We start from the raw sequence: 25,242 nt of genomic DNA, 5'->3' as shown, positions 1-25,242 counted from the left end.
CGCATGTGTGCCGACCCGCTACATTTATACGCTTAAAAAGTTACAAACAGTCCCTTTAAGTGATATATGCGCACACATACCAATCATAGATCAAAACAACTAAAGCAAAATTTGTCTGAATTATAAAAAGGCAGAAGTGGTAAAAACGAAGAGCCGTTTGGGAGCCGAAAGAGCCGGCTCTTCTTGGTGTTGCTGAGCCAAATGATCTGGCTCACTAAAAAGAGCCTGAATTCCCATCACTACTCGTCTCGGTCGCAGTGAAAGTGACGTCAGTGAATGTGATTTTCCGGCGAGGCGGGTCAGAAGCTTCTGGAAGAGTCTCTCTGCTCTGAGCTCATGTTGTTGTGAGGGTTCAAACTACAAGTCTTCACACAAGGTTGGACAACTATCATTACATATTATGTTTATAACCAGTGTCACATTTAATTATGTAGCTTATCGTTAGAAAAAATGGTCTAGAGCTAGCGTGTTAGCATCAGCCAGGCTAATCTTGTTGCTAAGTAATGCTAGCTGTAGTCAAGGACTATGGAACGGAGGCTAGGTCACGGGCGGTATGACGCATGCGCAGTGTTACTGAAGCTGCGCTCAATTTCGGCCAGATTCTACTGCGCATGCGTTATACCCTAGTAGATATGACGCGTGGCGCAGCCTCCTTTTATAGGCTTTGGTTTAGTAATGCTAGCTTTGGCTAATAGTAGGAAGGGGCCTAAGGAAGAGATGTGAAACCTCGTCTTCATCATGAGCAGGGTAACAGGTAGTTGCTAATATGTTAGCATCACTTTAATACAACCAAAGAGAAACCTGTTTGGTCACATAATGATGGTTAGTGGTTGATTAACCTGTCTCTGCTGATTTGAGGAAACATTTAACACAAAGTATTAACCAAAACAAGCATGACGTGTTGGTGTGATTTCTTTTATCACACGTTAGGTAATCCTCACATTTCGTTACATTTCACAACAGGTTCTAGGTTCAAATATAAAGTAAGATAAAGATTAAATCATTAATTACAAAACACGGTAATCCATATAACAAGATGCAACTGTAAATCAATATCACAGCTAACTAACTAACATTGGAGACAGAAACTACTGCACCTTATTTATTTTATTTATTTATTTGCACATATATTTTATAAATATGTGAGATTAAGTGAGATAAAGATGAAATAATTCATTACAAATAACAGTTATCTATATAACAAGATGTAATTGTCAATCAATATCACAGCTAACTAACATTGGAGACAGAAACTACTGCACCTTATTTATTTTATTTATTTGTTTATTTGCACATATATAAAACGGCACAAAATCCAGTCAATGAAAATTAACAAAACAAGAAATGTGTCAGGAGAGGTCAAGAAGCCACAGGCTTATACAAAGGACCCAACCCCAGGAGGAAAGCAATAACAAAAAAGGAAGAAAGATCTAAACTAACATAATTTTAATACTCCTGTCAACCCAAAGAGAAACCTGTGGTGGTCACATAATGATGGTTAGTGGTTGATTAACCTGTCTCTGCTGATTTGAGGAAACATTTAACACACAAGTAATAACCAAAACAAGCATGACGTGTTGGTGTGATTTATTTTCCTACTGTCTACTGTGTAACGTTGGCTAATCGTTGAATGAATGAATGAATGACTTTATTTCAAACATAAAATAGATAAAAACATACAAAATAATAACAAACAAAACAAGAGTAATAGTGTCCGAAAAAGAGTAGGTAGAAGTAAAACTTATATTTCCCTACCCCTTTCTCACTTCTCCTCTAATAACTTATATATCTTAGAATGATAATATAATATAATATATAAACTATCCCATATTTATTTACATCCCAAATTAAATATATGAACAGCATCCCAAGTTTATTTACAACCCACATATCCATCCGGAGTTAAAAAAGTATATATAAACCAACCCTTAACACAACCCTTATCACAACTCTTCCTCAACCATATACCTCCCAAAAATATCTTTTTTGTATATCTTTTTAAAGTGATTTATATTTGTGCTCCGCTTCAACCCATCACCCAACCCATTCCACACATCCACCCCGCAGACTGAAATACACATACTCTTACAGTTACATCATAATCGTTACATTACACAACAGGCTCTTGGTTCAAATATAAAGTAAGATAAAATAATGAATTACAAACAACAGTTATCTATATAACAAGATGTAACTGTCAATCAACATCACAACTAACTAACATTGGAGACAGAAACTACAGCACCTTGTTGCAACTGACACTAATTAACTGTTTATTTGGCACACCTGGCTTCTTTTAGAGAGGTATTTATTAAACTGTGGTCATTTTAGAGACTGCAGTTTCTGGTGCTGTTTAATTGTATTGTTACACAGAGATATTTGTTGTCCAATCCTTCAATGAGTACAGATAAGAGTATATTAGAATTGCAGAAGTACAGCCTTGAAAATTACCATAAATCTGAAAAAGTATCTCTCTAAAACAATATCTACTTAAACATTACAACTTTCACGAAGGTTGGATTTATTGCAGCCAGGTACTGTCACATTACACTGCATTAGTTTTAGTTGGGTCTACCTAAATGACAACTGCATGTAATTCTACACATACATGTATACATAACACGTTACCCTCATCACATCCTGATATGTGGGTACAAAGACCTTTTTCACTGCAGACATTTTGACTTGTCATAGTGGGAAAAGTAGTAAGTGTAACTAATAACACTAACGATGGCTCTGTTTTATTCAAGTGTCCCAGTAAGAGTGACAGTAAATCAGCATGCACAGTATCTGGATCCTGAAATGAAAGCAGCTAAAGCCGTCAGCCGTCATTATTAATCATTATTTACACCTGTGCTTTTCCTACTGTGACAAGGTTAAAATGTCTTCTGTGAAAAAGGCCTATTTATCCTGATGAATTATTAGTAACACTATAAAATCAAATACTATAGGTTAGCAGTATACAGGGGCTTATTTTAAACCCTGAAAAGCGAGACTTACACTTACATACAAGCATACCGTAAGAATATACTTCATTGTTGATACAGACGGAGTTGCCATTTTATTAATTACATCTGTAATGCAATCTAATACAGACTTTCAAAAAATCATACATTTTGGAAGCTTGTAATAATAAGTAAGAAAGATTTTTGATTCAACTGAATGCACATTTTTGAGACATATATAATTGTGTTGTATTGGATTATATTGAAATTGTACACCACCACATGAGGGAAACTAAATATTTAGAATAACGTAAAAGAGCATATCCATATTTAGCATTTTTAAAGCTGAATACATGGCCCCATGTCTAACATTCCCACAGCCAACAACATAAAGGCCTCTCTCACAGACTTCACCACATGATGATGTGCTCTGTTTTTGCATGTATTAAAGGACTCTTTCCTCATGTCGCAATGACATAGTGCAGATTCTTACTTCCTTACCATGTCGTTTCGCAACCAAGTTTAGAGACTCAATACATTTTTTTGAAGTTTTGGAGGTGTTTAAGAGACGTAAGAAATGGAACTGATTGAAATATTGAAATACTTTCTTTTTCCTTCCTTTTACTTAGGTTATCCATCAAAGACAAACATGGTCAAGGAAACAGGCTTCTACGACACATTGGGTGTGAAACCTAATGCTACTCCTGACGAACTGAAAAGGGCCTATCGCAAACTAGCTCTGAAATATCACCCTGACAAAAATCCCACAGAAGGAGAGAAGGTAAATACCTTTTTTGCACTCAATATTTGCAGATGCATTTAATTAGTATGTCATTTTCATTGCATAGAAATTTGTAAGGGAAATTTCTTCATAACTGTCTTATAATATAGTGTAAAATCCATTTGGATGTTAGATATTACAAATTAAATAATGTAATGGGCCATATTAAATGGTGTATATGTGATTTTTCTTTGTCTATTTTCAGTCGTTTGGTAGATTTCTCTAAAAATTTCTTGTGGCATATGTGAAGACCATATAAAAACAATATTTAAAGAGCTCACTCATTATCAGCTCTCTGTTATTTCTTTGCACACAATGTCAAAGAGTTGAATACCGTTTAAGCAGCTGTATATTGCCAGAAATGTTTTTGACCCTCTTCAAAGTCTAAGAAGTATGTATCTTTGTTTCTTTGCTTTGTAGTTCAAGCAGATCTCACAGGCATATGAGATTTTGTCAGATGCCAAGAAGAGAGAGATCTATGACCGTGGAGGTGAAAAGGCTATAAAGGAAGGAGGAACTGGTGGTGGTGGTGGCGGTGGTGGCAGCTTTGCATCGCCCATGGACATCTTTGATTTGTTTTTTGGTGGGGGTAGTCGGATGCACAGAGAGCGAAAAGGTACGGAAATAATCACTAAACTGAGATTTTGTGTGGATTTGTGTGTCTGTAACTCTGTTTTGAATTTTGAGGTCTGATTGAGTTTTATAAACGTTTTTTTTTCAACTGTAAAATGTCCTGCTCAGTACATTACTTGTTTGCAATTGTTTAAAAAAAAAAAAAAATTAAGAGAACCTTTGCCAAAATGTTTATGGATGTTATGGGCTGCGAAAAGAAAACTCATATTTTTGTCAGATCATTATCACAATTTTTTTTTTAAAACTCAGATATTAATATGCATATCAGACTCAAAAGTCCTTTGTCAGTTGGGCTACAAAGCTCTACTTTGCAACACTGTCATCTTCCATCACAGTTTTCTCTCGTTCACATTCACTGTCGTGTGATGTTTCTGTGACAATATATTTTCAACTATTCATCTTTTTAAATTTGTAATTCAGGATTGGTAGCAGAATTACGCTGGTTTATATAAACATGTATAGTATGTAATATGAAAGGAAACTGTTGATGAAATCGTATCAGTTGCCAACTTTATTCCAAGAAACAGTGTTTCTAAAAATCTGTGATTTGTCTCGTCCCAGGAAAGAACATTGTTCATCAGATTACAGTGACACTGGAAGATCTTTATAATGGAGCTACAAGAAAACTCGCTCTCCAGAAGAATACTATTTGTGAAAGATGTGAAGGTACGTCTTTTACTATGCAAGTTACTTTTTCACGTGCTCTTGTTAGTGTCCGTCACTGGACTTGTTAAGTAATCCAAGCAGGTTTTTCAGCACACGCAGACCCAAGCAGGCCATGAAAAGGCTCTTTGTCCCATAACAAAACACATCAGTCTTGTAAATGTAATCCAGTCTTCGCTCACCAGGTCACCACATTTTATATAATACACCAAACCTAAAACATAAATAGCCGTCATCTTTATTATCCTGAGTGCTGACGGTTTATTTTTCCTTGCAGGTCGTGGGAGTCGGAAAGGAGCTGCACAGATGTGCATGTCTTGCCACGGCACAGGCATGCAGGTCCGCATGCACCAACTAGTACCAGGTATGGTCCAGCAAGTGTCCACAGTGTGCCACAGCTGTCAGGGCCAAGGACAGAGAATCAGCCACAAGGACCGCTGCAAAGCATGCGGGGGTCGGAAGATCCTGCGCCAGAAGAAGATTTTGGAGGTCCACATCGACAAAGGTGAGCGTGAAGGGAGAGTTTATCTCTTTATGATAATTATTATTACTATCTAAATGCATCTCTGATTGAAGAGCAAACTACAAAAACAAATATTGTACATACATCACCGGGTTACTTTACTGCTACAGGAATGAGAGATGGCCAGAAGATCGTTTTCCACGGAGAGGGAGACCAGGAGCCAGGAATTGAGCCAGGTGATATCATCATTGTCTTGGACCAGCGAGAACATTCACTTTTCACCAGGTATTATATTCTCTTTTATCTAGTGTGTTTTGTTTCTGATGTAATCTAATGGCAGTAGTAGTGATTATATTATTCTTGTATTATATACAGTATGTATGGGGAATATATAGCCTGTTATTGAATATTAAAGTGGTACATGAGCCAAATTAGAAGCCCCAATTCTGGTCACCAGATGTCAGTAGAAATCTAAATTAATTGCACCCTGTTTGAAGTTGAACATGATTAAATATAAACTGGACAAATTAAATTTTTTTTTATGAAGTCTACTCTTACTAGTATTTGGCATGCTACCCTGTGCTACAAGCAGCACACTTTACCTTTTTTTTTTTTTTTAGAAAGAAATCCAGTCCACCCATTAAAATCACCTCTCCCCTTTTCTCTCAATTTGCTGTCACCAGGAAAGGAGAGGACCTGATCCTGTCAATGGAGTTGCAGCTGGTTGAGGCTTTGTGTGGTTTCAAGAAGCCTGTTCAGACACTGGACAACAGAACTCTCCTCATCGCCTCACATCCAGGTGACACAGCTACCCTTACTAGTGTTGTCAAAAATAAACATTAATCAGTACATATCAATCATAAATATTTGAAACGCTTTCAATACTCATTGTTCTCAGTATCGATGCACCGGCAGCTGCGCTTTCTGATCTCTCTTCTCTCCGACAGCCAGTTGACACACAAATCGCTGCAGTGCCCACATAGCCCCGCCTCCTCTCACTCACTCAGTGCTGTCTTCTTGTCACTCGTCTCATTCGCTCCAGTTGAAATACAATAATTTGCTGGTTGTCGTTGTCATTTTATAGCTTTAAGTGTTTCCTATTAATTACCTAGACAGTCTAGGTAGGCCCGCCAGTTTCATAATGAACCGAAAATATTTGTACACATGCATTTCCTTCGTGGCGGTGCACCGCGATCGGACTCGTGGCTCCAGCCGTGAGCTTTACAGCACCCCTCGTCCAGACCTCGCCGCTTCTTGTTTCTGTGCACTTGATGCTTGCCACGCCTTTTCTCCCTGCGAGGAGGGACGGGGTCCCCTGCTCCCTACGCAACTGTATGCAACCGTGGCAGACTGCTCAGTGCTCAGCTTAGTGGGTGTGACTTTTTTGCCATGTCATCCCCATTCATATCTATACAACCACTGATTAAATTGTTTACAAGAGCACAAAGTCTCAGAAAATCCCGTGGGAAATATAAATTGAAAATTTTATGACTTCAATGTTCTGTCAATTTGTCCCCGTGGTATCGAAAAAATTCCAGTATGGTGACAACACTAACCCTTACTGAATGCCAGTAAGTTTCCGTCCACTGGAAGATACCAGTATTTGAAAGGGAAAAAAGCATGTGTTTTACATGTACAAATGATTTGCACCAACACATCCTGGTGAGCAGACACTGGACAGGAATTGTTTTATAATTCAGTGTTTTTTTTAATAACAGTTAGCAGGGCTGATGTGTCATTCACTCTACTCTTTACCTTTCACACAAAGAAATGCAGCTGAATGAACACTGCTGAGTTACTATGAGTGTGTTTGTGGAGAGTTGTTTGGTGTTCATGGATGTGCACTCAACACTGCACTTCTCTGTATAGCCACTCACTATATTGTTACTCCACTGATGTTGATCAAATGTGTGAATTACTCCCCCCTATCATCTTTTAAATCAGTCACGCTGATGTGCTGGTAAGCGAAATTATTTTAGAGTGGGGTCTGGTGTGTTACGAACACAGGATATATCCATTCTCTCTTTTTTTATTATTATTTACATGAATTTGACTTTTACAAAATGTTTAGAAAATATTTATATTGAATACAAATACGTCTTTGACAGCAGTTTTTGTGATAGCCTTTATCACCAGGCTTCTACTTATTTATTTTAAGGTGCTAAGCTCGTACTCATCAGCCAGTGTAGGCCACCTTGTCAAAAGTACACCAAATGTTTACTGTGAAACCTATAGATTTAATTTATTTTATTTGAGATTAAATAAATAAATGATGGCAAAAGCCTGTATGTATTCATCACGTATTGGAGAGATTGATTCAAATGATGAGACGATATGTAGAATATGTTTTTTCCTGACTAATGTGGTCCATGTTGTTTTTTATCACAGGGGAATTGATCAAACCTGGAGACACCAAGTGTGTCTTGAATGAAGGGATGCCCATGTATCGCAGACCGTTTGAGAAGGGACGCCTTATTATTCACTTCTCGGTAAGAGGGTTTTCCGTATTCCCTTTTTTTATTCTGTTCTCTTCTCTTCCCCTTCTTCTTATGGGTTATATTTTTTATTTTACACATGCTTTCCTTTCTATAAAAGAAAATAAATCTATATCAGCCTCATACACACACACAAACACAAACATGCACAAAACTCCAGTTTCCTGTAACAAACCACATTTGTCACAGCTATACATAAACAGCTTTACTATATAAACCCCCGCCTTGCACTTACAGTATACCTTACTCTCTGTCTAAGTCTTTGTAATGTGAAGCTTGTCTCACTTTATGTCTATTCTATCACATTTGTCAATGTTATGCTTTGTCTTGCCTCACCAATACAAAAACAGCAAACAAAAATAAGTGAGCATTTTTGCACATGAACCGTATTAAAGAGCGGGTCCATCTGTGCTCTGTTCCGATTCTTTTCAAAATGGAAACGCACACTTGTTGAAAAAGCAGTGACGTAGGTTACCCAAGTATGCTAATCGAAGCTAATCAATAAGGTTATGAATAATGTCAACTTAGTCGAAGTTAATTGTGCTACATTTGGAAATAACTGAAAGGGTTGATTTGGATTTTCTTTTGTATGTAGGCTGTACTCCCATGTTCTGCACGTTAAAATGACTGTTATTGTGAGTAGAGTCTGGTCTGGTCTTGAAGAACGCGACATAACGACTTCAGTTCCCCGTCAGAGAAGGCTGTCTGACGGCGAGGTAAAGCGCCTGTGAATGGGAGCAGGAGAAAAAGGTGTTTTAGCCACCGTAAAAAAAAAAAATGTAAGTGTACACTATATTTTGAATAGCCTCAGATAGCCCTTTCTGATGGGGCACTGAAGTCGTCCGATCATCTTCAAGACCAGACCAGACTCCATTCATAAAAACAGTAATTTTACCTGGCAGAACACAGGAGTTTGTGGTCTACCGCTGCATCGATCAGTTAGTTTGTTTGTGTTGTTATGGGACTTTCGGATCTGAACTAACGTGGCGTTCACAGCATTACATTGCCGGTACTCCTGTCTGCTTCTCAAAACTGGGAGCATGCCGACCACCATCTAATTTACTGTATGTAACGTTAATACCCTGACTATAAGGATGTGTATATCTACTGTATATGTAGCAGCGTCATCATGCAGAAACCTACATCAGGTCACATGGGGAAACGTTTTTAGAAGGGCTTGAAGGGAAAATAGCATTTTGACACTAAAACATACGTACTTTGACCAAAAAACGTATAATGATGGCGCCCTTTAAGTGCACCCGCCCTTTAAACTAACGAGGCTGAACAGTTACATGGTTGTTGTAATCAATGTTTTTTTCCTTTCAGGTGGTGTTCCCACAAGCCAACTTCCTTTCCAATGACAAGCTGAAGGAGCTGGAGCGCTACCTCCCAGAGAAGCTGGATGCAGAGCAGCCAGAGAGTATGGACGACGACCTCTACATCTACGCCGACCTGGAGGACTGTGACCTTGAGAACAGAAAAAGACACAACCATCAGTACTACTACATGGATGAAGACGACTATGCCAGCACTGGTGGTGTTCAGTGCCAGACGTCTTAAATAACAACGGTTCTGCTCTTATTCCAGAAGCCTCCCCTCATCTCTAAAGCAAAGCACCTTTTTTTGCATTTGTTGTGCACTTTTTATTTAATTACTTTAACGGTTGTTTTTTAAAGTTTTCTTTCAATCTGAATCAGAAAACGGCATCACATCACCCTCTTGATTTCTTATTATTATACTTTTTGGATGGAGTAGAGTATCCTATAGTTCCAGGATTAAGCTTGGATCTGGGTGAATGGGATTCCTCTTCATCTCTGGGACCTTATTTTAACTTTTATTTTATTTTATTTTTTCAATCACACTGTGATTAGAGACGAGGGGTGTCACAGAGGCTTCAGAAAAACTGTTGTCTGAACAAAGACTGCCTGCTTTTTATGCATTTACACTAAAACGGATGCCAATATTAATATGAAAATAACCTTTTTTTATAGTGTTAACTAAATCAGTTGTTGTTGTGAACCACTTGTTGATGACTTGTTCAATCCGTTGTGCGTGTAAAGAACCAATCTTCAGATGGTGGTGGATGTGCATTGAGACTTGAGTTGAAAACGTTTATGCTGTTTTACCCTTTCAAGGGCTATTTTCTAGACATTTCTTAATCTTGAAAATGTGGAAAAGAATACGTGAGTTTGGAGTAAAGGTGATAATGATTCAGGCGCGGCAGTATTTACGTTCAAGCCACTAATGTAGATTATTCAAACTAACAACAATCATTTGTTAGTTGTTTTTTTGGAAACCTTGTGTGGAACGTAGGAACATCTCATGTGTATAAACATAGTTTGATATGAGCCAAATATGACTGAATATTAATGTTCAGAAGCAGAAGGTCAAAGATGAGAAAGAAGTCACTTTATTTTGAAAAATAAACAACAGATCAGGGGGATTTTCAAGAAGCAGGTCATCTAGATAACCTAAACTCAGAATCTGTATTTTAACATAATTATGTTGTAGATTTTATCGGGGTTTGAGGCTTTTATTTTGCAAAAAGTTATCTCGGATAACTTCCTTCTTATAACAGGTCCCTAAGGCCTTAACTGTAAATGTTTTTCCCTCTTTAAAATGTGTCGATTGCCAAGTTGCACCCAAGTTATACAAAACAAATTATGTCTAGGTTGTTTTAAAGATTGAATGTTCTTACGGTTATTTCTGTTGTGTGTTTTTAAAATCATTAGATTAATTAAAACATAAATCTGGAATTTTACATTACAAATTTTAATCAAAGATAAACTTGATGTAGGCGGACAATAAATCAAGTGGGTTTTTTTTTCTCATATTTCTAGTCATAATTGTAAATGCCAAATAGGTCGTTGGGAGGGACTTAAAATCGACACACCTGGTACCTCATTGACGTGTCTGCCTGTTTGAAAGCCTTATCACAACTTAACTTGAAGCTACTTGATAGTGTAGGTTGTTTTTGTTTTTTTCAGTGATGACTTTGCCTTGGATATTGTAAAACACAACTATGCTCACCAGATGGGAGATTCCTTAAATTGTTGAAGCAGATGCAAAATAATGAGTACTGATAATGTCAGGAGAACTCAAGTGAAATAAGTGTTGTCACTTTGGACTGACAGTATTTGTGTGTTAGGACCAATGATCTACTTGTTTATGCTCATGTTTTCTAATTAAATGCAGTTTGATGGTCTCTTTAAATGGTGGGATTACTTTGGGTGAGTGATACTTACTTTCGGCCGACTTTCAACCTGATCTGAGGTCTAATCGGCAGAATAACTGGAAACACCTGTGTATCTGTTCAGAGGCTTCACAGTAAAAGCAAAAGCTTGAAACAGCCACAACACCTCTGTCCTTTTTTTGGAGTAACTACCGTTTTTGTTAACAGTCTGCATTTTATAGTTAAACTGTATTTTATTTTTTTACCAAGGTAATATTGATTTTGTTAAAGGTTAAGAAATATTGCTACAATTCTAAGGCATTGGCCAAAACATTTTTTTTCTTCTGCTATCTGTCTGCAATGTCTCCAGACATGAGACAAATAATCTACACCAGAGCGTAAATGATTTATATATTAGTAGAAATGTAATTACAATCTGTACAGTATACGAAATCCTCTTTCCTTTTGACCCTTGCACCGGATGAGGAAAACTCATAAAAGAAAAACCTTTAGCTAGGAAAAAATGGAAGAAACCTCAGGAAGAGCGACAGAGGAGGGATCCCTCTCTCAGGATGGACAGATGTGCAATAGACGTCTTGTGTACAGAATAAGCAACATGATAAAATTAAAACATAGACAATCCATATGACAAAATGATACATATGAGAGCAGTAATATAATAATAATAGAAAAATGACTACTAATAATAATAGCAGCAGTGGATGCAATAGAAATATAATAAAAGCAGTAATAGTAGCAGTAAGGATAATAGAAATATGACTATTATAATAAATAATATTCTGAGACAGTAAACTGATTTTGGACTTGATTTGACAAAACAACAATTTCAAAATTTCACTTTGCCCCAAGTTAAAATTAGTTTAATTACTTTCCAATGTACAGACAAGCATATTTTTTGTTTCAAATTGATTACGTATATTTCTAATTCTGCCGTTTTTGAACTACAAGAACTGAAAAATGTATTTTATCATTTAGGGAATACATTTTATAAAGAAGTGAGTTATTTAAAAAAAAATGGCACACAAACACTGACAACTGTAAAGGTTTATGAATTTTATTTATAATCATTTTTGACATGACTGGCAGTATTATATACAACAATGAATATATAAAAATTGAGTGTAATGACTAAACATTATTTGCATCAATGATAAATGGATGCTAGTACAGAGACAGATGATAGAAAGTACCAAATACTGTAGTAAAAATAATAAATACTGGCCGAGGCAGTAGCTCTGTCTACTGATGCACAGGAACACTGATTACAGTCATGTGACCACGTTAAATACATTCATTATATACACAGCAGGATACTGGATGTGTCACTGGAGCTCCGTTGAGGTTCATCATTAGGCATCATGCATATGTTTAAGGAGTACTAAAATTATTGTAGAGCCACATTTAGACACTGAGGTAGCATGCAGGGAACACGGAGGACAAAACTTATCGTTTCATCAAAGTTACAAAAGTATTATTATAAACTAAAGCTGTCAAATCATATACCTGATATTGTTTGTTTTTGCCCAAACAAGAGGCGGCTTTTATTATAAATATTTCCACGACAGTTCACCATCATGCATTTTCATGTCTAATAAAGACAGAAGAGATGAAAATGGGGATTCAAACTGCACTGGTGATGATCCATGAGGACGTGTGTGTGTGTGTGTGTGCGTGTGCGTGTGCGTGTGCGTGTGCGTGTGCGTGTGTGTGTGTGTGTGTGTGCGTGTGCGTGTGTGTGTGTGTGTGTACAGTATGGAGGGCCGAGACAGCACTGCAAACTTGTATAAAGCAAATACCTTACAAATGAATCATCAATAAATAAAACAAATGTAAAAAATAATGTACAAATATATGTATTAAAAATATATTAATTAAGACCCACTAAGAGTTTATAAAAGAGTTTAACAATATACTTAAAGTATACTAATATTTTTCTTACTGTCAAATGAAAAGACCAAAACCAACACTGAGGAATATCAAGAATATCGCCTTTGCCGGCGATGGTCACCCGCCTGCATTCGTGCATGTGTGACCGTGCCTTAAGACCTTTTCATTGCCGTTCTGTTGCTAGGGGCAACAGCTTTGGTCCAAGTTGACTTCCTGTCAGCTACTGCATTAACAAACATTGCAACAGGAAATACAAAGGGACCCATTTACAATGTTTACGCTGTCAAGTTTGAAAAGGTCTATTAAGAACACATCGATGAGGGTCGTGTCTAGAAGGTAACCCGCAAATTGTGAAAATGTGCAAAAACGTGAAAAAACTCTCTCGAGACTCGCTGTCCAACAACCTATCCTAACCCTAACTATTCAAGGTCAATGCCTAACCTTCCAGACATGACCATCAATGAGCCTCAGTGTTGCACGAGGTAACATGTTCCTTTATTACCATGAACATGGGTACTGTAGTTTATTCAGAGGCCGGCCCAACGACACTGTCCTACTGCTGTAAATACTCACTAGAGCACCAAATGTGGCACCAACACATTTTGTAGTTTGATTTACATTTGCTAAAGCAAAATGCACTGCCCAGCTGTTTTAGGAAATTATTTAGCCCTTTATATTTGTGACAAATTTTTAAAGATTTACATCTTCAGTCAGAAACAAAGGACTTTGGGCTGACAACCACAGACATGGTCGGGAATTTGTTTAGTATAGTTGGTTGTGTTCTTTTCATATGATTCATTTTCATTCATGAAAATTTTAAAAGAGAGATTTATACGATTATTTTCTCAATTTCCTTTTTGATTTACCAACTTTACTTCTGTTTTCTTTTTCATTTGCCAACTGTATTATTTCCCCACTATATAGCAAAATCTTTCTAATCCACCATCGGGCATAAAACAAACACTCTCACTGGCTGATACCTGAACTTGTTGACATTTTCAAATGATTGGCAGAAATTACCACACTTCATTAAAGTCTTGACCTTGGAAACAGCAGTTCAGGAAACAACTTCACCACAGGGTCCGTTTAGTAGCTGTTGTGGTGCTTTCAATCATATCACATGATATTCATCACCAGATGGAGTCAAGGAAATCTCAACAATCGATTTGGAACCTCAGCTTTTGTGCCAAAATTGACAAGAAGAAATTAAAGTGCTCATAAAAATGGAATAAATTGCTTTATAACCATGTGTAAGGCTCTCCGGGTCCTCCATATCACGATGCAGGAGACAGTTCAAGGCTTCCATAGCCTGAGGAGACCGTCCTCGCTGTATGTGGCGATCAGATTCTCATGTGGGTGGTGAGCGATGCCAATTACATCTTTCTCGTGAACCTGTGGGAGCAGAGGAACACAGATCACCACACATTCTCCGGTTCCCATCAGCCTCACTGTGTCCTTGTTTAGGACTGCAGCCGTGACACAGTCAGAGTATCGAGTGAGACAGGAAATAACTAGATTGAAAAACATTGGCAGCACAGTGAGGACGAACTGTCTCCTCTCACAGACTTCAATAATGAGCGGATATTATCAGCAGAGCTTACTGTCAGCGTTTTCTGCAGCCTTCCTGTCGTATAGTTGAAGCAGTACAGCACTAAGTCCTCTCCCACACAGTAAATCCACTCCCCGTGGGGTGACAGGGTGCAGCACACAAAGTTGGCTCCCTCCTTTCTATCTGAGCTGAAGGTCTTCACAGTCTGCAGAGAAAGAGGAGGAGAGATTCTCAGACACAATATTTAAGTTCAGTAGTAGCATAACGCAAATATAATGGAAGTTGTTCAGGAAGTTTCAAAGTGCGTTCGCTTTTTATTAGCCATGCAGGCTCTAGAGAGGACAACTATCGCTCGGTCATTTGGTCAAACACTTTGATCCAGACTGAAATATCTCAACAGCTATTGGATGGATTGACCATAGACTGTATAGAAGAAGTAGACGTAGTCACCGTGATATTTTGAAGCCTTGAGTTTGGGATTTTGACCGTCGTCATCTTGTTTTTTTGCAACCAGAAGTGACACGAGAGGGTGGAGCTAATAATAAGACATTTTTAGGCGACCAAAATCTAACAATTAACTTTAATGAACTGAAAAAACAAAGTTAAAGTTAACTCCCAGACCGGACAACGCCATGGTAGTGACCTGTCAATCACAAGGTAGCCACGCCCTAAAGCATACCTTGCTTTATGGTCTATCTGACTCTAAATGGGACCATAATTTACTAAATGAACATCATGCTGTATTGAAGAAGACTTGAAACTAGCGATTGAGACCATAAACTCATGTTTACAATGTTTACTGAGGTAATAAATCAACTTCTATACAATCAGACTTCTTTTTGCAACCAGAGTCGTCGCCCCCTGCTGGCTATTAGAAATAATGCACATTTAAGGCACTTCTGCATTGGCTTCACTTCTCAGTCCCAGAAGTTGCCACCTGGGAGTAACATGACATTTTGTACAGACATTCATGGTCCCCAGAGGATGAATCCCACAGACTTCTAGTATTGTAAATGCAGTCAATCTTGATGTGAAAGTACCTCTTGTTCATTAGATCTGAATATTGATCGTGTATAGATGATAAGTCAGAGCTCTCACCTGACCGTGCATGCTCATGATGACCACCGAGTTGGAGTGGTTACAGATCAAAAAGTGCTCTGGGTTTTGGGGAAGAGGGATCACGTTGTTGACGGGGACGTCTGGGTTCGGGGAAAGAGATTTGAACGTGTGGAGGCATTCGCAGGATTTTGTGTTCCAAATCTAAAATATGCACATAAATATGAAATAAGTGACACTCTCCCAGCCACATAAAAATAACCCAGATGCAGCACGGACATGAATATAATGTGGTCATTGTACCTTAACTGTGCCATCGGATGAGGCACTGATGATGTGAAGTCCATCTGGAGTGAAAGCTGCATCATTTACAAACGACGAATGGCCGTTTAACTCCTTTAGTGTCTTGCCTGACCTCAGTTCATGGATTCTGAAAATGACATGTTGAAAAAATGATTGACATACTAAATCAAACAAAACAGCAGCTGTGACTTATTAACGAATCCACATTTGCTTAACTCAAGAGTGGATTTTTCTTGGGTGCAGACGAAACGTGTTGCTGAGCTGCCGATGTGTTATTTTTAGCTCCTGCGGAGCGACTGGGTGCAAATTAAGCTAAACCATGACAAAACGCCTAATGCTCACTGATTCACTCCGTCTCTGGGAGGATGATTGTAAACATTTCAGACTCCCAGCTTGTAGGAATTTGCAATGGGGAGGAACACGTTGCAGCTTTGTGCCGGAGCACATGGTCCCTCTCAGCTGCACCCACACGGCACATGTGCTTCCGACACAACACAGAGGCTCAGCTCATCGCCCCCCAAGGAGTCAGAAATAGATATTCATATTCACATATTCAACTCCTCGACTATGAAGGAGATTCAGTGGGTTTGTGTGTTTGTGAGAGACAGGAAATGAAAGTCAGACGTCTTTGCCCCCATATATTTACATTCAGGTGCATTACTCATCATGCAACATCTGCTATCAGCCAGCAACTGCTGGAATTATCGAGCAAGAAATAGGAAAACTATATTAACAGATGCATTATAGATAGCATAATTTGGGAATCAATTTGATAATACAGCACATAAGGGTCCCTTCTCTACTAACTAGGGATGTCACAATACCAGAAATGTAGTAGTCAATACCAACACCAGTGAAATTCCACGGTAAAAAAACTAAAACAAAACAACAACCCCCCCATGTACCTCAACATACACTGCTTTATTACCGTTTGCATACTAGTTTTTTGCAAATTTATTATTAATTCCTGATGATTTGCCTCAAGTTTCTCACCAAAGACTACATTTTACAAGAATACATTTGAAAGCATCTTGATAACGTCATCATTTACCTTTGAACGCGTCATAATGCAACTCAATGCAACCTCTGTGCGTTAGCTGTTAGCCAAGCAGGACTGTGCTGCCCAACGGCTGCCAACAGCTGACCTTAACTAGCTCTCCTTCTGCTGATTTCTACACAGATTAGTTGTTCACAATGTAACATTATCATTTTATCAATGTTTCGTCTCTGTAGAAAAACGAGTACAGTCATGTTTTCCGAATTTTGGCATCGACTTGGTTCCCAAAGTATCAGCTCTCGTGACACAAAAAATCTTTTCTATTTCTAACTAACCACAACGATTTTTAATTATGAGCCTCTACCGAATGGTTATGTCCATTTACAGCAAAAATACCACACTCAATTTACCCAAATGAATCATATGCACCCTAAATGCATCATATTGACAACAGTTTATAACTAGATAACTTGGTTATACTGTATCGTATTCCACGGCAATATTCAGTTTTGGTAATTAAAAAAATGGCACGAATACTATCTTTACCATTCATGGACATCTTATACAATTGGATGACTGTGTTTTTTTAAAACATTATGATAAAGTCATGATTTTTTGGGTGGTATTGGTGGTATTATCATTTATTGGGCTTGTTGTGGCAACATTTTGCTAATCCACCGTGGGATGCATAAAGAGCTCACAGCCTTCCAGTTGCCTTTGAAACTTTAGTGAATCATGTCTGAGGTCAGTGAGAGCTCTCAGCTTCCTCCCACAGTAGACAAGCAAAGTTTTACCACAACCAGAAATTGAAAAGGCTCCCACCATGTTTTTTGTTTTGTTTCTCTTTTAAAACTGTTGGTGCATCATTTGTGAATTCAAAACTAAAATTGAATTTACTGTATTAGGTATTAAAATATTTTAATTCACTTGTTTATTACATTAAATTATATATGTTTTCCTATATATACATCTATTAAGATTTTCCTTAATCAGTTTACTGCCCATTCAATGTCAATGCAAAGCTCTCTAAGTCGTCCACACAGAGTGTTTGTAGTTAGTCTACAGGTCAAGTTTAACTTCTATATGAGTAATGTTACTACTATGAGTCAGTGTCAGTGTGTCAGTCACCTGATGGTCTGGTTAAAGGAGCCACTGAGGATCTGGTCGTTGTCCTTGGAGAAGCTCAGACAGGTCACACCTTTGTTGTGGGCGTGCTCGAACCTCCGCAGGCACAAACCGCTGTGGATCTTCCACACCTTCGCCAACAACACACACAAACACACGTTTTTGAATGATTGGTTGTTTATGTTGACATGTTGACATGTTGACATGTTGACATTCAGAATAATATCAACCGACAGCATTATAAGATCCAAACCTTTATTTTTCCATTCTGAGCCCCAGTTGCCAGTAGATCTGTGTCCTGACTGAAGCACATACACAGCACAGCATCATCCATCATCATGTAGCTGTCTTGGGCCTGGTACTTTAAATCCTAATACATCCATGCAAACACACACACATGCACAAAAAATAAAAAGAAATAAATAAATAAACCAAATAAATAATACGATTTTCATCATACTTTGTCATAAATACTTGCTGTAAAAAAATATCAGCCTTATAGGATAAGGTCCACAAATTTCAGGGTAATCAGGTGATAATTAGCAAGTAACCTATTTGAAATTATCTTGGAATTACTGCCAAATTATCCCAATATTTACCTCAAAATGTATCGAAAATGACTTTATTATAAACATTATTAATAATTATATGCTAAAATAGCATATAATCCTTAAAATAGGGCCCTTAGGCTTGAGAAGCGGCTGTGCGCTGCTCTTCATCAGAGGTGGAAAACCAAAACTAATAGAAGACACTTCTGATCAGGCACAAATCTCACCATTGTGTGACTTATTGTCTACACAAATGTAAATTACCAGCTATTGGGAAATAGCAGAATATAGTTATTAAATAATGTTTATAATAAAGTAATTTTCCATAAAGTTTGAGGTAAATATTGGGGTAATTTGGCAGTAATTCCAAAGACATTTCAAATAGGTTTCTTGCTAATTATCACCTAATTAACATAAAATTTGCGGACCTCTAAAATGAAGTGTTACAAAAAAATCTGTTATTTAACCAGGTAAAAAAGTTTAAAATCCTTTTGGCCAAGAGGGCGGCATTAAAACATTGATAAACACAAACAACAAACAGACTAAGACAAAAAACACACTACACAATAGTATAAACAATATCCAGTTACAATACATAAATAGGTATAAGTTATCTGAAATAAAGTAAAGAAATACATCAGAAAACTAAAGATGATAAGAAGTCTCGGTATTGTCGAGTGTCATGATGTGTAACATAACTCACCTTACTAATTTTTCCAGTGTTAAAGTTCCAGACCTCGATGAACCCGTCCACCGATCCACTGATTAAGTATTTGCCATCAGGAGAGAAACGGGCGCACTCCACATGTGACCGCCGCCCAAACTGCAGGTTAAAACCACACACAGAAACAATGTTCACCTGTTGGGTTTGCTGCCTGTGATCCAGACACACTGAGATATAAGATACAAATTAATAACAACTTTTTGCTGCAGTCTGAAGTCGTGCAGGCCGACCCTTCACACACACTCATGACCTCGGGCAGAGAAAAGCAAGGACAAGCTGAAGCAGCTCCATCTGGACGCAAGTGATGAGATCACAGCCAGAGACTGAGACAAGTGCTTTCAGGTGAGTAAAGTAATTAGCTTTCTGTGTGTGTGTGTGTGTGTGTGTGTGTGTTAGTCTACATTTGGAGGTTACATTAATAAAAATAGAAAGGTTTTATTTACTGTAAATGCACTGTTTACTACAAAAATGTAGTTTTTGCCTCAACTCTCACAATTACTAAAACCAGACTTCAAATGTCCTAAACACTGTTATATAGATCAGCAGTGGTTCCCAATCTGGGGGTCCCAACCCCCACTAGGGGTCGCTAAAGCTTCACAGGGGGTCGCAAGTCCCTCTTGATTTTAAGGGTTGTGAATTTGTCAAAAAAGAATCCTATTAAGTATGAATGATTGTCTGCTCAGAATTAATCCAAATCGCTGGTTTTACACAAACTTCCTTCAGTTACTGCGTTCACTATTTGGATTAATTGTGCAGTTGTTCTGTACTGTTATTGTTATGCATTGAATATAAGATATATATATATATATACGAAATATCCATAAAATGTGTCACTTACGGGGTCGTCAGTTTACTCCATGATAGAGAAGGGGTCCCTTAAGGTAAAAGGTTGGGAAGCACTGATATAGAGTGTAGAATGATGTAGTATATGTATATAAAATGAAGAATAATTTGTTAATCAGAACTGGTGGTGGTCTACCTTGATGTGTCGGTACAGCTGTGTTGGAAAGCTCTCCTTCTCCACAGGTCTGTCCTTGTTGCCAGATGTGTCGATGGTCATGTCGGGGGAGAGCTGATCTGCATACTGCTGCATCCTCATAGACTGTGGATCAGACGACAGAAAACATTAAGTATTTTACTCAGTTAATGTCAAGATGTCAACAAAATCAAGAATTCTAGGAAATGCCAACTTGAATATTAAAATGTATTGTTTTTTTATGTCGTGTTGTTGTCCCACAACACAATGCATGATGGAGATAAAGGAACTACTTGCAGCTTGATTACTGTAAAAACAAATTTGGATGCAACAGCTCCCAAAATAAAAGAGATAAAGTCATAAATCCTTGGGAAATCATACTTTTACTCACTTCTCAATAATGATTTGATTTTTTTGATTTTTATTATGTCTTGCATAAATGATATGCCCAAACAGGCTTACAAGACACCATAATTTAGAAAATAAAGATAAAGATAGAAACCAGAGTAGCAGCATAAATTAAAAATAATTCTGAATAAATAAACCATCCTGACATTTTTTCCAAGCTTGAGAATCAAAAGTAGTCAACGTATAAACAATTAATATAATTAAATAGTCATTCTATTCTGTCATCATCACTCTTGTTGATATATTCAAATTTCAAATTGGCATTAGTTGTCCTGTTGCAGTTCGAATAGCAGCTTTATGATTTAGTAAAATAATATCTTGTATACTACGGCCAAAACACAACATCAACAATTGTAGATAATTTATACTTTTTAGTATTTATTTATTGCATTATAGGTTCTGCAAACAGGCCAATCATGTCAAATATTTTACTGGCACCTTTACTGTGTCTATATAAAAAGCAAAAATCAGTATGCTGTATTTCTTCTTGGAATCGCTGCAAGGTTTGACAGTCACAATCTTCGTGCTGAAATATTGCGGTTTTAGTGCAGGTGAGGATATAAAAAGCATGCTGGACCATCAGCTACACAATAAATTGAGCATCTCTTAGAAAAGACCTATGTAAGAAATAATACTAATTTGGGACTAATTTAATAACTGTATTTTTTTTTCTAATGTGCTGCTCCATCCAATGAAACGACAATCACTAAAACTCTAAAGTATTTATCTGTAAAATGAAATATTCATGACTAAATGAACAAACATCAAAGGAAAGACATATTATTACTTATTTAAAAGTTTCACACTTAAAAACTCAGTTTCATTAGAACTGTGTGGGTGCAATTTGATCAGATTTGATTGATGTTAGTCAAGTTTCCATGCAAATCTAGAGCATATTTTAACTGAATTTCCTGAAAATCAGCAAAAGAAAATGCAAATTAAAGTGTGTTTCCATCCACAACCATTATGCAAATATTCACTTAGTCTGTTTCCACTGCACTTTGTCACATTTTTCTTTTATTAATTCACCAACTTTTCCATTTTGGCCAAGCATAAAAACGTTTTTCCTTTTATTTAACTGTTCTTACTGTGGCAGGACAACACGTGGTCATGAAGGACACCATCACTGATAAAATAAATATAAATATGTAGAAAAAATTGGGAGTGAAAAATGTGTTTTCAGGGCCTTTAAGAACCTCTTATCAAGGTGGCAAAACAGTTTGTACATGACAGCAGTGAAAGAGAGGAGACCTTTGAGTGCTATGGATATGGATTAAATGGCTTCCCTTGCTATACAATTACAGAGTGAGTACTGAGAGTGATATTGATCTCTATACTCACGCCAACTTGTTCCAGGAGCCCCATGAGGCGAGACGGTGGCACCACGCTGACCTCCCTCACCAGCGCCTCGGCTATTGCCCTGCGCCGCCTCTCCTTGCTGCTGCCTTTCGGGTACGCCTGCAGTGACACGCAGAGGACGTCACTTTATGAAGAACTTACAGCTGTTTAAAAGAAGAAAGAAATACTTTATTGTCTTACCTCACGAGGGTCAAAGTAGGAGCATGTTAGCAAGTTCTCCAGATGGATGTACCTCTCTGGCTGCGTCTGCTTCAACATGATCATGGGGTCAGTTTGTCTGAGGAGAGAGCGAGCTGCTCCCACCTCCTTCATCTCAATGAGCTCCATTACAACCTAGTAAACAGATCAGTGGTCATCAGATGCTAATAATTAAAAATAATAATAATCAAGCCAAGAAAAGTATTAGCTGCTTGATGCAAAAGCTCACCTGCTCATAAAGGTCAATAAGCGTGTTGTCGGGCAGCTTGAGGGACTCGATAGCCAGCAGGACGGAGTCCCAGTGGCCGCTCTTTATGTCTGCTATGAAGCTGTCGATGCTTTCCACTGTGTTGAGCGAGACGGTGGTTTCCTCCTGCAAGGTGGTCAGTGTTCGGTAGAGGTTGTTCTCCTTGAGGTACTGCATTATCAGGCGTATCACACTAGACGAGAGAGGTTCATGTTACAACCACATGCTGACTGATAATCCTGCCTAGTGTAGGCCTGTAGAGTTGCCATGGGGGTGAAGTCATACGAGGATAAGAGTTCAATTACAAGTTGCAGTTTGTGTACATGGACGGATTATGAGACAATGGGCACAGGCATGTAAAGGACCCCCACCCCTCCTACACAAGAACAAGAGCCACAGACTCAAAGAAACGTGTTTTTGATTATTTTGCATCATCTCGTTTTTTGTCTCCGTAGTTTTTTTCTGTCAATTTTGGTCGTTTTGCATCTCTCTGTAGTCGTTTTGTATCTTTTTTGGTAGCTTTGTATCTCTTTGTAGTCGTTTTGCATCTTTTTGTAGTCGTTTTGCATCTCTTTCTTGTTGTTTTCGATCTCTTTGTAGTTGTTTTGCTTCTCTTTGTGGTCATTTTGTGTCTCTGTTTGGTAGTTCTGCATCTCTCTGAAAACGTTTTGAGTGTTTTTTGGTAGTTTTGCATCTCTTTTTGGTCATTTTGCATATCTTTGAATTCATTTTGTGTCTCTTTGTGCTTGTTTTATGTCTCTGTGTAGTCATTTAGCATCTCTTTTTGGGAAGCTTTGTACCTCTTTTTGGTCGTTTTGTATCTCCTTGTAGTCTTTTTGCATCTCTTTTTGGTAGTTCTTCATCTCTTTGGTGTCTTTTTGTGTCTCTTTTTGGTCATTTTGCATCTCTTATTGTTGTCATTTGCATCTCTTTTTTGGTAGTTTTGCATCTCTTTTTGTTATTTTTGTGACTCATTTTGTTAGTAAAATGTTTGCAGTAACTTCAAACAGAGGCTTGGGGCCCCATAACCTGTTGGACCCCTGGGCCAGTAGGTCCATACAGTAATCCGTCCATGTGTGTATAAGCAACAGCAGAAACCCTTCTCTGTGGAAGTGATTCTGTTGTTGGTACGTGATGATTTTGTCTGGCATATCTTGATCTCAGTATTTATTGTTTCTGTCACACTCCAATGATCAATTGGATACTGTTTTATTTTCAGATGCTGTCACACACGTAGCCGTAGATTTGTCTGGCACAACTATCAAAAGAAAAGATTTGTGCAAGCTGTTCCAATCAAAACAAGACAAGCAGCATGGATCCTGCTTCATGTGGACTTTTGTCCCACTTCAGAGGCCATCTGCTGAGCGTTTCCACAACATCCCATTTCCCCTCTGTTGTCACTGCATCAGCACCAGGCTGCAGGACTTTTAAGTTTGATCGCCCATGGAGACATTGCCTGGTGACTGGATTAACATCACCCACGGCCAGTTTTAATGCTGAATGTTTTCATTAAATAAGAAACCCACCACAAGATTCAATTTGGCAACAATGTGCACTTCATCCCCCACGTTTCCCCCACAGGAAGACTGACCAATAAAAAAGCACGTGCACATCCTTGCCTGAGGTGGAGAGCCTATTAGATCAACAGGCACATGTGGATGAAACAGACATTAAAACAGCCCGGACACTCCTCTCTCTGAGCATTATCAGCAAGAACCATCACATTAAATGGCTCAAAGCACCATTTGAGCGTCAAAGCCTCACAGTGCCCATTGGCCACATGTGCAGCACCACAATAAACAGTGTATTAATGAAGAAAATGTAGTAGTGATTGTATGGGAGGTTCCACAAGCATCTGCACCACAAACCAAACGCAGATAATAAATAACACCAGCGTCATAAATAAAGATTATTTAACATAGTTGTTTATTTCTTTAAATCAAACATTATGACACACATGCCAATATCCTTAGAAATAATGTCACATTTTATTGTAAGAAGGAACTTTTAGAAAAAGCAAAATGATGATTCCCCAAATGAACATCAGTAATTATAAACATCCTCCAGCTTAATGCGTAATGCGCAATTAAGTCTCCATAACAGACCCACACACTTCTCTATTGAGGAGACACTGGTGTTTCCTTTTTTTTTTGTACAATAACACAGGTGGTCTTATAATTACATATTTCTATTGTCAGCACCAAACTATCACTGGTAACTCGTTATTTACCAAAAAAAAAAAGGAAAGCACACTTACTCGGAGGGCTCCATCTCCGTAGCCATGCTGATGTTGTCTCCTGCTGATGCCACACTGGACTGATGCTGATGGGCTCGGTGCTCGGTGCTAGAGCCACGTGAAAGCAGTGTGCTGAGGACCACCCACTACACGTGCTTCTCTTGTGTCTCACAATTTTTTTTTTTGCAGGCGGGCAGCAAGTCACAAACCTTGTGACTGCTGCTACCACACAGTCTTGGAGCTATACACACCCCCTTCCTCAATCCATGACGCATGCCGATATACAGGAGACAGACTGTGTGTGTGTCTGCAGGAGACGCAGCTGCAGCTCCGAGATGCTGCTGCAGCATCAGCACCACCACGGACAGACAGATGCTCGTGGCTCAGAGCGTGCTCGCCCTTTAGGAACCACTGGAGCAAAAAGCATTGTCCTCTAAAATCCCCTTAGTGCTCATG

At 38.2% G+C, this 25,242-nt stretch overlaps 2 protein-coding genes across 4 annotated transcripts; one reads left to right on the top strand and one right to left on the bottom strand.

Moving 5' to 3' along the window:
- Window positions 1-234: 234 nt before the first annotated feature.
- dnaja1 (DnaJ heat shock protein family (Hsp40) member A1) lies at window positions 235-11,193 on the top strand. 2 transcript variants are annotated; one of them, XM_074629981.1, is made up of 9 exons: window positions 235-376; window positions 3,575-3,726; window positions 4,147-4,342; window positions 4,921-5,025; window positions 5,300-5,527; window positions 5,656-5,770; window positions 6,169-6,284; window positions 7,874-7,974; window positions 9,307-11,193. In XM_074629981.1, the coding sequence occupies exons 2-9, from the start codon at window positions 3,595-3,597 to the stop codon at window positions 9,538-9,540; spliced, it is 1,227 nt and encodes a 408-aa protein (XP_074486082.1). In that variant the 5' UTR covers window positions 235-376; window positions 3,575-3,594; the 3' UTR covers window positions 9,541-11,193. The 2 variants fall into 2 exon arrangements, with proteins under 2 accessions (XP_074486082.1, XP_074486080.1); XM_074629979.1 differs by lacking the exon at window positions 235-376 and adding an exon at window positions 629-754.
- Window positions 11,194-12,882: 1,689 nt separating this feature from the next.
- Window positions 12,883-25,180, bottom strand: LOC141764638 (WD40 repeat-containing protein SMU1-like). 2 transcript variants are annotated; one of them, XM_074629977.1, is made up of 12 exons: window positions 24,808-25,176; window positions 22,533-22,743; window positions 22,286-22,438; window positions 22,088-22,204; window positions 20,342-20,464; window positions 19,342-19,461; window positions 18,344-18,460; window positions 18,094-18,221; window positions 15,969-16,095; window positions 15,708-15,869; window positions 14,662-14,814; window positions 12,883-14,452 (listed from the first exon to the last, which is right to left on the bottom strand). In XM_074629977.1, exons 1-12 carry the CDS (start codon window positions 24,831-24,833, stop codon window positions 14,354-14,356), a joined length of 1,536 nt encoding a protein of 511 aa, XP_074486078.1. In that variant the 5' UTR covers window positions 24,834-25,176; the 3' UTR covers window positions 12,883-14,353. The 2 variants fall into 2 exon arrangements, with proteins under 2 accessions (XP_074486078.1, XP_074486079.1); XM_074629978.1 differs by lacking the exon at window positions 15,708-15,869 and having other exon boundaries at window positions 24,808-25,180.
- Window positions 25,181-25,242: the final 62 nt, after the last annotated feature.

The sequence above is a fragment of the Sebastes fasciatus genome, chromosome 3, assembly GCF_043250625.1.
Source record: "Sebastes fasciatus isolate fSebFas1 chromosome 3, fSebFas1.pri, whole genome shotgun sequence".
NCBI lineage: Eukaryota > Metazoa > Chordata > Actinopteri > Perciformes > Sebastidae > Sebastes > Sebastes fasciatus.
Note: the sequence above shows the minus strand (reverse complement) of the source record. Positions and strands in the feature narration are given on the sequence as shown.

Bases quoted from the DNA above. Each gene is read 5' to 3' on its own strand.
- dnaja1 (XM_074629979.1), top strand. The intron at 5,026-5,299 runs GTACGTCTTTTA...TTTTCCTTGCAG, and splicing joins TATTTGTGAAAGATGTGAAG to GTCGTGGGAGTCGGAAAGGA. The intron at 7,975-9,306 runs GTAAGAGGGTTT...TTTTCCTTTCAG, and splicing joins GCCTTATTATTCACTTCTCG to GTGGTGTTCCCACAAGCCAA.
- LOC141764638 (XM_074629977.1), bottom strand. From the start codon at position 24,833: ATGGCTACGGAGATGGAGCCCTCCGA. The intron at 22,439-22,532 runs GTGAGCTTTTGC...TCTGTTTACTAG, and splicing joins TTATTGACCTTTATGAGCAG to GTTGTAATGGAGCTCATTGA. The intron at 20,465-22,087 runs GTGAGTATAGAG...TCTGATCCACAG, and splicing joins GGCTCCTGGAACAAGTTGGC to TCTATGAGGATGCAGCAGTA.